Below are 13,883 nucleotides of genomic sequence, written 5' to 3' on the forward strand. Positions count from 1 at the left end.
TGTTTTAATTATCTCTCATGAAAGAGCATGATTTTTAAATTCAAGGACTCAACGTTTTCGACTCCCTTCCTCAAGTGTCACAATTTGTGGGTAAGGGGACCTTAGTTGATAAAGGCAAATGTGCTATTTTTGTTTGTAAAACACTCCTCATAGCAATGGTATTACTGACTCAACTTCAAGTCAAACGTTGGTAGATCCCTTTTCAAGAGCAGTCGAGAAGATTAAGATTAATTAAAGATTAGGTTCTTTCATTTAAGACATCAAAGCTATTTGGCTTTGGTGTTTCCAGGATCTGACAACAGTATATACACCGAAAAGACTGAAATTTCGGAATTTGTATTTGAGATTTTTAAAAGGTTTTTCAATACTTGGAGTATAAAATCGTACAGTCATAATGGTTTGTGAAGTTAGGTTTTCTCTACAGAAGAGAGAAGAGAACATCAATTCTTTAAGAGTTTGTGACCAATTTTTGGAAAAATTGGATCTCAGAGACTTGTTGGCTGATTTGACAAAATACAAAAATCAGTTTAAAAAAGGAAACCTTTAAATATAAAACGTTTGGGTATAAAATATCGCTAGAAACTTTAGTACGACACAATTATTCAAATAAACATTCATAAATAAATATGTACAAACACAATTTCGATTAGGTACTCAAACTTAAGCTAAAAACAATTGTTTCTTAAAAATTATCACAAACAATCAACAAATATGTCATGAGACGTAAAACTTTGGAAAAGAAAAAGAATCATAATAATTGGTAAAAATTAAAATACACAGCCTAGCACAAGCTCCCTGGTTCAGAAATAATCCAGGAAACTGTAAACAATTTTCCTAAAGACTAAAGTTTAGTCAGCATGACGTAAGATTTCATATCAGGAACAGACCACTTCTGGAGTAAAGATTGTCACTTTTAGCCGTTTTTTTAAACTACGAAATCACATCTTCAGCATCAGCTTTGTAAAAACGCACCAATGATAAACCGCTCATTTGCCTTCTCATAGTACCATATTTAATTGTTTATTTTAATGATAAATTAGTTAATCTAGGAACACTGGTTGAACAGAGAATTCTAGCAGTGAAAGTGTCTATACAAAGAATACCAAGAGATTATAGGCACTGGCTATTTCGATATTATTGATATGCTAAGATTTAATAGACTTTCAACTAAACCAACTGCCTTTATCCAGCTTTTCAGTAAAATCTCAGATATTGCAATACACTACTTATTGCTGTCACCTTGCTGTGAAAAAAGAAGCTATGTTCATTGACTTTTTTGGACTCTTCCCTGCCTGGTTTTTCTTCCGTTTTGTATTAACACCGCTACTGTTGAAATTTTTACCACCTGTTCCTGGCTTTGAAATTCTAGCATTAGTTGTGGAGCTTGTAGATTTATTGATAATTGGCATTACAGCTGCATCTGCGGAATTCAATTCTTTATCTAATGACACGGCTGCATGAAAATCCATATGTTCCACTAATCCAGCTACCGTTACTTCCTCATTGCAAATGCTGCATTTTTTTGTGCTCAAATCAACGATCCTATCTGTCAAGATCACAGGCGTTAATTTATTGATCACATCGGAGTCATTCTCCTGTTCAGTCTCCAGTTTACTGGCTGAAAAGAGAAAAGGGAGAGGTTAAAATTAAGTCACTTACAAAGTTAAAATTCTTCAAACCTTCTTTAAAAGAAGCAATGCTTTGGAAGAGTGCCCCTCTTACCTCGTTGTTGCATGACAACAAACCTATTTTAACTTTTTAATGATAATATTTGGAGATAGTTATGATGACTGGAAAAAAGTTTTAGAAGCAGATTAGATATGTTAAGGGTTTAGATAATTTCTTCATTTTCTAATTTCTTCACTTACGCAGACAATTCCCTAACCTTTGTACAAAACTTCCACCTTAATTTTTTTTTCTTTTAATTACGCTGACTTTTACTAAACTTGGGCCGAAATTTCCGCTTCTGAATATTCCAATCATGAGAAAAAGCATGCGCTCTACTGAAATCTTCTGATCTCCTCTGAATGTCCTGACTTTATTCGACACACCAGGTTTCCAGACTGCTACAAACCCTAATTTGACAGCAAAAAAACTGGAAAGATGACTTCTTCTTCTGTGAGAGCAGTTCTTCCCTACTACTTGAAAGCACTTTCCATGGTCGCCTGTTTCCTCAAGTTTCAGAATCTAGTTGACGCTTCAGCCCAGCTCAGTTTCCTATCAGAAATGGCAGAAAACAAGTTAACTGGGTTTTCCAGGAAGGTAGATTTCAGTTGGAAACCACTTGAAGATGATATTAATATTGATTAATAAATGATAATTAATGATAATTTAATTAAAATGAGATATGAAATAATTACCAGGTGACGATTTGTTCTCGTGGAACATATCAATGGCAGATTCTTCCATGATTGATGGACCTTGATCACAGCTCATCACAGGAGACAACCTTTGACCACTGGGGCCTGCGGACGCAGCTTCATAATTCACCACCTCTCTATCCAACTTTTCATTTTCTTCTTCCACCTCAAAAATATCGCAGCTGCAAATAATAGACTCTGTACTCTCCTCTTCATGATCATTTTTTTCCATGCTGAAGTCTTTCTGGCCCACATCATCGATTTCAATGTCCTCCGTTTCGTGACAGTCGATCTTTGGATCGCTCGAATCGATATCATCGTCACTTTTTTCTTGTTTTGTAGCAGTGTCACTGTGTTCCTTTTTTGTGTCACGTTTTGAGAAAAACTGACTGAGAGTACAGTTTGGACGTTTCTCTTCTTTGAGTGATGTTGTCGATGAAAGTTCACTGGACTTAAAATACTGGCTTAAAGTCTTGTCTGTAACTTTTTCTCTCTTAGGTGGACGACCTCTCCCAATTTTCTTTTGAAGGGGATTTACAGATTTGCTTGCATGTGGCATGTCCTTCTTAGAATCTATCTTAACTCGACCTGAACTAAAGATGACATCTTGTAAATTCTTTGGTAACAGTTGAACCACCTCTAGGTCAATGTTGTCTAAGTCAGGAAAAATTTCACTAATAGTTTGCCAACAGTCATTGCTTTCTGCATCATTACTTACATCGCTTGAATTGTTTTTCATGTCGGATGAGTCTAGCGCAGTGGAATTGCAGTCTGGCTGGAAAAAACTGGTTGAAGGCTTATCTTCTGCTTTCTTAATACCTAGAATGCTGCTGATGTTCTGAAACGTTATTGGCGGTTTTTCATCCTCTGAGACAGAAATTAAATTTGCCTCATTACTTTCACGATTCTGTAGATCGTCGTTGGAAATATTACTGCCTTCGTTACTGATCTCATTGTGTTCATTGACCTTTTCTTTGCGCCGCTTGAAATATTTTGCTAAGAATGACCGAGGCTTCTCCTCTGACTGTTCACTTTTAGATGCACATCCAAGCTCGCTTGAACTTTCTTCCATAAAGATATCTTGTTCTTCTTCCTTATTCTTACTTTCAAGTGAAGATTCTGTACTAGGAGGAACAGCGAGTAATTGTTTTTTGTTTCCTGGATTAATGTCACGTGATGATTCTGTGTTAGTACTCTCATGAAGTGACATTCTGGGGTTTTCTTCTGAGAAATTTTTCGAAGTCGTTGGCATCGAAAAGAACTGTTTGATTCTATTGAATCCTGAGGGAGTATCGATGAATTTGCCAACAGAGAGGCCCAAATTGATTAGTGGCGGCTCCCTGAAATTAAGAAAAAAATATAAAAGGACTAAATCAAAATGTAATACGTTTCCAAAAAAGAATATCTAAGCATCTGATTATTTTACTTTGCAGTCCCATGTTGATAAGAGGGGTAAATAGGGGGACAATCATAAGTCACTTGGATGGGCAGGGAAAATTCGGAGAAACTCCTCCTCTTTTAGTAAGTATGCCATTACAGTAAACCTTGGTGATCAGTTTTAATGTGACTTACACGAGCATTACGCAATATTTCCACTTTAAATCAAATGATTTGCATAATTTTTTTTTAGATTCAGGTCTTACATACGCTAACGAATGAAATTTTATCAAAATTTGCAAGACTCTACTTCTTTGTGTCTCAGGACAGTCTCTTGGTGCAAAAAATTTACAAAGAATTTAACGAAAATAATAATCAAGGTTTGACTGGTTTTCAAATTTTTTAACTTTCTTCTTTATTTTTGCTTAATTTGAGGGAATTTTCTGATTCTTGATCATTTTCCTAAATTGTCCAGTTAAAAATATTTGAAAGTTTTTTCTTCCATATTCCACAAAATTGTGGTAGAAAGAATAATATTTTCACCTCTAGTTAATAAAAATCAAAAGAGCAAAAAAAAAGAGAGAACATTTCAAGAAAGAAACACTCTGATAGAAAAAAAAGGTAGTAGGTATGGTACTCACCAGGCACCTGAAATAACTGGCGCAGTATTAGACTTCTTAATGAGGGCCATAGCTGTTTCTGATATTTTATCCTCTTCATAGGAGTGTAATGGCCCAGATCGAGTGAAGGAATTCCATTTCTTTTCTACAGTAAATGCTGCCATCACAGTTAACACTTTTCCGGTCCGATTATTCTGAGGACAGAAGTTTCAAAATTACATTTTAACATCAACACACTAAATGCTGAGAGCCAGCAGAAAAAGTTGAGGTACTTATAAAAACAGAAAAGGAGTCATCAATTGATGCTATGATGTGTGCTGCAGTTGTATTTTCTAATAATTACCTTATGACTATAAGACATTCTTTATTCTATATTGTTGAAGAAGTTCTCGTGGCAAATATGAATGCGTCCACTGTATTCTGCGTACAATTTTGATGAAGAAATATGTGCTGAAGTCCTTCAATTTGTACCCAAACTAGTGGTCTACTACAGCAACAAACTGATTTTTACTTTACTCACCAGGATTTGATCATCCTTCAGCCTTTCTGAAACTTCCGCAGAAAGTTCATTCAGCCAATGGGTAACTTCCTCTATGGTTGCTAACGCTGAGTTACCAGGGAATCGTTTTGAGCAACCAATCGACTTAGGGATCAGTCTTGCTGCCACCTGTTCGTGGTCTATTCCTCGAGCAATATTATAGAGCCATGTTCTGAAAGTAAAGCGCATTAAGCTATACATTAGACACATTTTTTTGTTGCTTCTTTCTTGTTTTTTTTTTCTTTCTTCATGGATGACTCTCAAAACACTACTTTATCATCTGTCAATTATTACTGAGTTACATTTGATATTTGCCTATATTTCAATAATACTTTCATGCCTTGACATCTCATTGAATAAAGAAAGTTACTTTTAAATAGATATCCTCTTCCCTGACACGGTATTACTCACACTTAAACCATAGCTTTGACTTATACAGAGACATATTTAGTGTATTTAGTGGTATTTATACTGATTTCAAATTTTTCTACATTGATATCCCTTTTTCTGTGAACAGCCACCAACTCGCAGCTGAATGTATTAACACCGACATTTAAAAGTTCAAAAGTTACAAGGGTGATGCCCGCTGCTGGAAGTGTGGAACTTACGGATCACCCTATATACCCGAGTTTGATGGTCTCAGACAATGGTTGCCTGGGACTGGTTGTTATTATAGACAGAGAGGGGATGAGATTAAAAGTGCAGGATTAGCCCTTGTGGACTACTTGAAGTGGTAAAAAAAAAAATAAAAGTTACCCTAAGCCCTTACTCACCCAGTTTTCTCATCAAACCGATTCTGCAACTCTTTGAGGGCAAAGGGAGCCAGATCGGCCATTGTCTGACATCCAAGTTGTTCTACCACTGCCACACCAAGTTTCCCACCTAGATTGCGAACCTTCTTCACGGGCAAATTGCTAAATAAAATAGGAACACCTGACATTGGAAGAACCGTCTGCCGATTCGGTTTGTGCAAACCTGCAGCCAATTTTGCTATAATCTGGAAGACAAAAAAACATTTCGATAAAGAATACAGATTTCAGTACTCCACAACCAACTAAATGTTAAACATGTTGGGATTTTAGGAATTAGATTGTTTAATTGATATGATAGGAGAAATATAGGATGTACCTATTACTTCTGTTAGGAAGATTTCTTTTAAACGTAAGCTAGGCACTAATCATATTATTTTTTTTCTTTACAAATTCATTCAGAATTGGCAAGCTTAACTCAAGTTGGCACACTGCAAAAACAAAAGACAGAGCACAGCATTAAGTGTTCATTAGTCAGACATGAAAGATCATTCTCTATGCACCATTAAAAACTGGTATAGAAATACAAAGATATAAATGGTTGAGAACATACTTGAAATCGGTCAGTGACACCAATTTTTTTTAATTTTTACAGATTTATTTAAACTCAAAATAGTTGACAATTTTTTTTTTCTCATGTCTCTTCATAAGGCAAGATAATTTGTAAGGTTTAAACCGCTAATTGAATGACTGTCAAAAATCTTCAGCTCAATGATTATCTGAACCAATAGAAGCCTCTCAAAGAGAGCAAGCAATGTGACCAAACAATGATACCATTATTCCACTTCAGCCTTAACCTCTTACGTCAACAAACCTGAAATTTTCAAGTTCAGTCTGCAGATTTGCAAAGTAGTAAAAGCAGCTTCTACTGCAACATCTTCCAGCAAACATCATCTTACTGAATTTGATCAAAACAATAATATCAACGAGAGAGGTAAGATCAAACGAGAGTTGGGTACAAAGTACTCTAAGATCAGAGACAAAATTTTGTCATGGCCTCATGGCATCACAGCCATTGTGTTCACTCTGCGAAAACAGAAATTCTCATTTTGAGGGGGAAAAAACTTGTTTAGAGCTTTTCCCCTCTTGTATTATGCTTTTTGGAGCAACAATAGGTACAGCCGATCAGGAAGGCAACTGCAGGAGCACTTCAGGTCTAATTGGACCCATCATCAGTGCATTTTCTTTCCTGATTGGTCGCACCTAATGTTCCTCAACATAGCAAAAGCCAAGAAAGGAAATTCAGCTCTAAACGAGTTTTTCCCCATCGAAATGAGTATTTCTGTTACTGTACAATAAGCACCATGGCTGTGATATGGCAATATCTTGGCTCCAATAGTATTTTTTTCCTTTTAAAGAAAAAGTAACTAATGTCTGATTTTGGGTAAAAGCTTGACTTACCTTGTTATGGGCTATTCCTGCCGAGCATCTAAATCCTGTTTTAGCATACACAGCCGCTCGCATTTCTTCAACCACAACTGCACCTACAGCCAATTTTTTAGTGTTCACATCGTCTAATTCTGAATCATACAAAGATTCCAGCCATTCTGATACTCCTTTCCTGCCTTCCTCTGCAACAAATCAAAAAAAGTTATTCTATTGTGCGTAAATATTTTGAAAGACTTGAATTTGAGAAAAAGTCATTTTTTTTATCAGTTCCGTAGGTAGGTACCTAAAATTATCAGTTAATATCAGAAACTTCTTGTGACGGTGAACAAAAATAAATTTACCATTGTCGTTGACGTCTGAAGGAGTGAATCCAACAACAAACGTGTTGGGTAACTGACCCACTGACACAGGCTGACTGAGCCGCTTTTCCACAACATCCGTCAAGTCAATGAACGCCTCATCAATACTGGCTCGTTCAACGCATTGACACATCTCGCTGAAGACTTTTATCACCTCTCGGCCAGCATCCCGATACCTACAAAAAAATTAAATTCATGACTTCCTGTTTTTTGTACCACAAATTGATAATTATGAGATTATCCATCCTCTGTTCTGCCATGCTAAGGAAAAACAACATATGTACATTAGAGAGTTATGAACGTTTTTACTTGAAATTTTCAAATGATTTGGATCTCATTGAGAATAAAATTCTCTGAAAAATTGGAAGAAAAATATCAACAGCTTTCCCTGAAAAGTGCTATTTTAACTGAGAAAATTTGACAATGTCTGAAGGCTTATACAGCATTCTTACTTAGCATAAGAGAACTCTACCTCTCACTTGAGGTGGGAGCTCTTGAATTATTAAATGCTATGTCAGCAGTCATGTGAGCATTTTATAATTTTTAAACTCTTGTACGCCTGGTCATGAAAATGTTTGCACCTGCAGGACTCAAAAAAAAAAAAATTAAAAAAACTGGAAGCGAATGCACAGAAACATCTACACTGGGGAGAAACACCATTTAATCAACAGCAAAGAAAAAACTGACACCTGTAGCCTAACTTTAAATACCGATGCTATCTGCAGGGCATACCATGTATTGATGCTCTTGAGTATAGTAATTGTTGGCCTCAATCAATGACTGAAATTAAATGGTTTAACATATGTACTTAGATTTTTACACCCTCCTGAAAATGTTGACAGCTGCGGACTTTTTTATTGCAGCCGAACAAATATAAATATTATACTGATGAGGTGAATAAAATAGAATTAAGGCTTTAAAAATCTATTAGATATCACCTGGTCAGATCTGCTTTGCCTCTGACTTCAGGAACGCTGCAGAGAGTGATGGAAGGGCACTGAGCTTTTGCCTCATCTCCTCTCATAAATCTGGTAACTCCTGCTGCCCTGGCTTCGTAGTTCACAGCAATGATCCTGGATAGAAAACCAAATATTTAGGTAAGTAGGGATAAAAAAATAAACTGCAGAAGTTGATTTAAACTGGCAGAGAACAATAGGTCATGATGTTAAATCGACAGCATAAGTCCGCAATCACATATCTCGTTTGCGGTGGGTGCCTAAAAATCTCCACTTCTACGTTATTTTTTTGAAGGAGAACAAATTAACATCATTCCTTGTTTTTGCAGAATTTTCTTCACACTGAGAAGAAAAATCACGGCAGTTTTAAAGAATTGCCACTGAGTAGTTTTCCGTTTAAACAATAAAATCATGATAGGAAGTCTACGACGTCGCAAACCGAGTTATGTGACTGCCGACTTACACCGTTGAAATGGATTTCATTGTACGATTGTGTGAGGATCTTTTGTTTTTTCAAAATTGAACTGAAGATTCATCTTGTACCTTTACTATAATCATTGTAGAAACAGTAGATTCCTACATCAACGGTGAAACTACCAAACCATGTACCTCGTGGTATATCAAAATCTTCCCTTCCGTTTCATCTTTTGGAGGGAAAACCAATCAACGTTATTCCATGAAGTTTTCACAGAATTTTTTTTGCACAGAAGTTCTTAAAAGTTGAAGTTGAGAAGTTTTCTTCTTAAAAAGTAAAGTATGACGGGAAGTCAGCAACACTGTAAACTGAAATACATGGTTAGGAAATTTCACCGTCAATATCAAAACTTCTAATTTTGTTTATACTGTAATGAGGTGCTTATTCTTCTTCTTCTTCTAATGATCAGTATAGCCTTCATAAATTTTCAAATATGACGATTTACTGAATGCTTGCAGAATAAATGACATGATGGACGTTAGAGGTACGTCTTACTCACCCTCCGCCTTTCCATGTTTTGTACTGCACGACAGCAACTGGAGTGCCGAGCAGTTCGGGCCGCATTCTGGTTTCCACTTGACAATAAAAACAGTCCATATCAATTAAAGCAACGACTCGAGACGTCATTTCAGAGGTGAGTACTTGAAAATGCGCGAATTTAACAAAAAATGATAAGTGTTGTGATATTTGAAATTTGAAGATGTGTGCTTTCTTCACATGCAAAAGAGTTAATAATTTGTAACAGAAACCTCGTGACAACTGATATTTGAAAATACCTTAAAAATTGTAAAATAGGAAAAGTTAGCACGGTTATGTATGACATTTGGGAATTTAAAAAACAGAAAATCAATCGAGCAATAAAAACATTAAAGCCAGATTAATATGAGGTTATGTGATTATTTGTTTGCACCAACCATCATCGTCAACGCATCAGCGAACGCTGCCGTGTTGCCAGTGTTCAGTGTACTACATAAGTTAAAGTGTGCCGAACTGCGCTCAACGCTGATTGGCCGTTGCACTGGATAAGCGACGACGCTTCGCGGGAATCGCTGCGTTTATCGCTGATTGGCCGTGACTTGGAATTTTTGAAATATTGCTAAAATTCAAGTTTCCCGTCAAAAATTCATCAAACCGCATTTCGCCACACTCGATCGAGCAGGAGCCAAGATGGCAGTTTAAGCCACGTCCGCCATCTTGCATTTTGCAATTTTGAAAATTTGACTACAAATTTAAGTTTCCCGTCAAAAAATACACTAACACTCTTAGTTTCACAAAAATACAATGCTTAGAAGCGGAGATAGGATTTTAGGGCAAATCTGGCGTTTCCGATTTTCAAATTGAGAAAATTTGACTTAAAACGCGAGATATCAAAAATCTAAGCTCAAATTCGGATTCCTCGTGAAAAATCGATGCAATTTCATGCATCACATGTTGGCATAACTTGAAGGAAAGAGGCTTACTGTAAGCATACTGATTCAATATAGTAGTCCAACGTGGCAACATGGGTAATCACGGAGTGGGTCAGAGGATGAGTAAGAAGAATTTATCTTCGCGGAATTTCGGAGGAACGAAACAGAATGCTTGGCGCCGGCGTTAGCGAAGAATGCGGGCGGGCTGGCGCATGGCGGCATACTTCAAAAGGCTTTTGTACGCCTACGTTCAGCCTCTTTCCCTCATGTTATGCTGACATATGCGACCCATGAAATTGCATCAATTTTTCACGAGGAATCCGAATCTGAGTTCAGATTTTGGATATCTTGCGTTCTAAGTCAAATTTTTGGAATTTGAAAATTGAAGTAAGCGGACATGGCCGAAACTGCTATCTCGGCCCCTATTCGATCGATTTTCGCGAAAATCGATTGGATTGGGCAAGCTTTCCGATGGGAAGCTCGAATGTATAGTCAACTTTTCAATATTCCAAAATCAAAAATAACATGGGGGGGGGGGGGGGGGGGCTTCTCGGAGCAACTGCACCTCCATCATCAGCTATTCCGCTCGCAAACTCATCTCCGGCTGACGATGAAAATGTAATCGCTCCGAAACGCGTCCCTCAATGTTTAACCTTGTTCAAGGGAGTTCGCAGAAAAATGTTTCGCACCTGTTCAATTCACTAAATTTTATTCCGTTGAAACGTTTTTCAATAAGATTCGTTTTAAAGGGGGGGGGGGGGGGAGGAGATTGTTATACACCGCAAACGAGATACGTGGTTTAGGAGTCTCAATGTCAATGTACAACGTCTACGCTGGATTTATTTATTTTTGTGCCTTGTCACATCTCTAAGTTGGTGACTCAAATCCAATCACTCAAGCGCAGTGCAGATTGTTACTAATTGAAAATACATGGTAAAATTATTGCTATTGTGTTGGAACGTCACTGATGAAGGGGCTCCTCTCGGCGCAGGCCCGCCACATCCCGTCTCGGGCCCTGGTACAAGTTTTAAGGTCCGGGCCCCAAGTACGGAGTGGGAGGGGGGGTCCGAGGGGCATCCCCTGAGAAATTTTAGAATTTATACGACTAATCGGACGCATTTTGAAGCTTCCAGAAAGAATTTTTCCATCAATTTCTGCGGAATAATACTGTTTTTTTTTTCTACTTTCCAAGACGTATACTTCTTTGAAAATTTAAGAAGAATTCTACAGTGCCCCAGCGTGTTTCTGAAAGTCTATTCACCTTTTGCGAAATTTTTAGGGTAAATTTTTCACTTTTTCTAACGAAACAAGGGTTGCATGTAAATTCGTAGTGGTTTTTCACGGGTAACATGGAAGCCCCGGTACCAGGGACCCAGTAACCCCCCCTTGTGGCGGGCCTGCCTTTATGCACGCTGGGCTTGTCGATTTCCTTTGACATTTTTGCAGTGGTGAATGCATAGCCGAAGTGCTCTCCAGCTAGAATTGTATGTAGCAAATGGGTAATTTTTTAAGAGGATTATAAATAAACAAGTGGTTAGAAATGAAAACAAAATACTATGAACTATGCAAAACGATTATTCAGATAACGGAACTTGGCTGTTTTGAAAACGCCTTCAAATGCGGCGTAATACCCCACGCATTCCGGAGAGTTCAAATAGTTGTATCATTGCGCCGTAAGTATGTGACGGAAGATTTAAAAGGAGATAGCCTCCATGCACGCTGGGCTTGTCGATTTCCTTTGACATTTTTGCAGTAGATGAATGCATAGCTGAAGTGCGCTCCAGCTAGAATTGTATTTAGCAAATGGGTGGTTTTTATAGGAGGATTATAATTAAACAAGTGGTTAGAAATGGAAACAAAATAACATGAACTATGCAAAACGATTATTCAGATAACGGAACTTGGCTGTTTTGGAAACGCCTTCAAATGCGGCGTTATACCTCACGCATTCCGGAGAGTTCAAATAGTTGTATCATTGCGCCTTAGAAATGCGACGGAAGATTACAATTGAAATAGCCTTCATGCACGCTGGCCTTTTCGATTTCTGTTAACATTTTTGCAGTCATGAATGCGCTTAAGTGCGCTTCAGCTAGAATTGTATTTACAAATTGGTGGTTTTTCTACGAGGATTAAAAATAAATGAGTGGTACGGAATATAACAAAAGAATATGAACTATGCAAAACGATAATCCGGGTATCGGAACTAAGCTGTTTTGAAAACGCCTTCAAATGCGGCGTGATACCTCACGCATTCCGGAGAGTTCAAATAGTTGTATCATTGCGCCTTAGAAATGCGACGGAAGATTACAATTGAAATAGCCTTCATCCCGGCGACATGTGTATAGTAGATCTGAAATAAGTTCTAATTTTACTTGCATCGCAAATAGCCTACCTTTTTCACACATGCAACTCATTTTGTTGATCGTTTAAAATCTGCATTTACAGAGCAAATCATGCACAAATATGACAATTTCATGTTTGGGAGGGGGCGGTAAATTTATTCTGAACTGAAAAATCATTTCAATATTTCTGTTCCACTGTGTTACTTGTGAATTCAGCTCTGGTCCCTATTTGTAGGCATTGTATAGAAGTATAGTAGTTCTGTATATTATTCCAAGTATCAGTGATCGCGATAAGTTGCGATTCGATCGGAGAATGTATCACGATTTTATCGACGTCGATTTATTGCAATATTATGGGATAAAAAATTGCGATTAATCGCGATTTCATCCCATACATTCTCAATAAAATCGCGATTTTGTTTACGGCGATTCATCGCTGTATTATCTATAATGAAATCGTGATAAATTGAAATATAATTTCGATTTTATCGAACGCAATTTTATGGAGAAAAACTGCGACAAGATCAAGGATAATCGCTCAAACGTTGATGATCCTAGCGATTTTTCGCCAAAAAATCGGAAAGCAATTTAATCTCAGAATACCGCAATTTTTCCGTTCAAAAATACCAAAGACGGTGGAACTCCAAAACCACGAATCTCGGTTTCACTATACCGGGTCCTGATCATGGATTCAGCCGTCATCGAAAAGCGATGGCCGCCGGCCGACTAACGGAAGTGCGGAAGCACCACTACGACCTTCGAACCAAAACTACGGTATCGTACCGCCCTCCGTTCTAAATTTACTGGGCGTTAGAGTAATTAAAATTCCTACACCCACTTTATTTTTTTTTTTTTTTTGGGGGGGGGGGGGGGCTGAAAGTAAGTATGAACATTAATTACAAAAAAGAGGTTGTTCCATCCCCCATTAGATTTGGCCCCCTATCAGATATGATCCATCTTTTCAGGAGTGATACAGTAGCATGCGAGACGTTCAAATATGGCGGTCATTTTGACTTAGGCCCCCCCAGAGAGGGGGGGCGGGGGGTCAAAGTCAAAACCTTCAACTGCCTATAACTTTTGAGCGAAAAATCGGATTGAGTTGAACTTTTTTTTAAATGAAAGATCTCAAAAAGATCTATCTGCTGATACCAGAAAAATTGAAAAGAAGTTAAATTTAATGCAAATTTTTAGCAATTTTTCAATTTTTTAGGGGACAAAATTTTCAATTTTTTAGGGGACAAAATTTTCA

General features: G+C 37.5%; 1 protein-coding gene across 1 annotated transcript; it reads right to left on the reverse strand.

Moving 5' to 3' along the window:
- Positions 1-320: 320 nt before the first annotated feature.
- LOC109041266 (uncharacterized) lies at positions 321-9,780 on the reverse strand. The gene is made up of 9 exons (XM_019057542.2): positions 9,383-9,780; positions 8,391-8,525; positions 7,435-7,628; positions 7,106-7,275; positions 5,669-5,892; positions 4,878-5,067; positions 4,379-4,551; positions 2,361-3,700; positions 321-1,618 (listed from the first exon to the last, which is right to left on the reverse strand). Exons 1-9 carry the CDS (start codon positions 9,508-9,510, stop codon positions 1,236-1,238), a joined length of 2,937 nt encoding a protein of 978 aa, XP_018913087.2. The 5' UTR covers positions 9,511-9,780; the 3' UTR covers positions 321-1,235.
- Between the last annotated feature and the right edge of the window lie 4,103 nt (positions 9,781-13,883).

The sequence above is a fragment of the Bemisia tabaci genome, chromosome 1, assembly GCF_918797505.1.
Source record: "Bemisia tabaci chromosome 1, PGI_BMITA_v3".
NCBI lineage: Eukaryota > Metazoa > Arthropoda > Insecta > Hemiptera > Aleyrodidae > Bemisia > Bemisia tabaci.

Coding starts and splice junctions, on each gene's coding strand:
- LOC109041266 (XM_019057542.2), bottom strand. CDS start 9,510: ATGACGTCTCGAGTCGTTGCTTTAATTGATATGGACTGTTTTTATTGT. Junction 4,552..4,877: donor TGAAGGATGATCAAATCCTG/GTGAGTAAAGTA, acceptor TTCTGTCCTCAG/AATAATCGGACCGGAAAAGT. Junction 1,619..2,360: donor CGAGAACAAATCGTCACCTG/GTAATTATTTCA, acceptor TTCTCTTTTCAG/CCAGTAAACTGGAGACTGAA.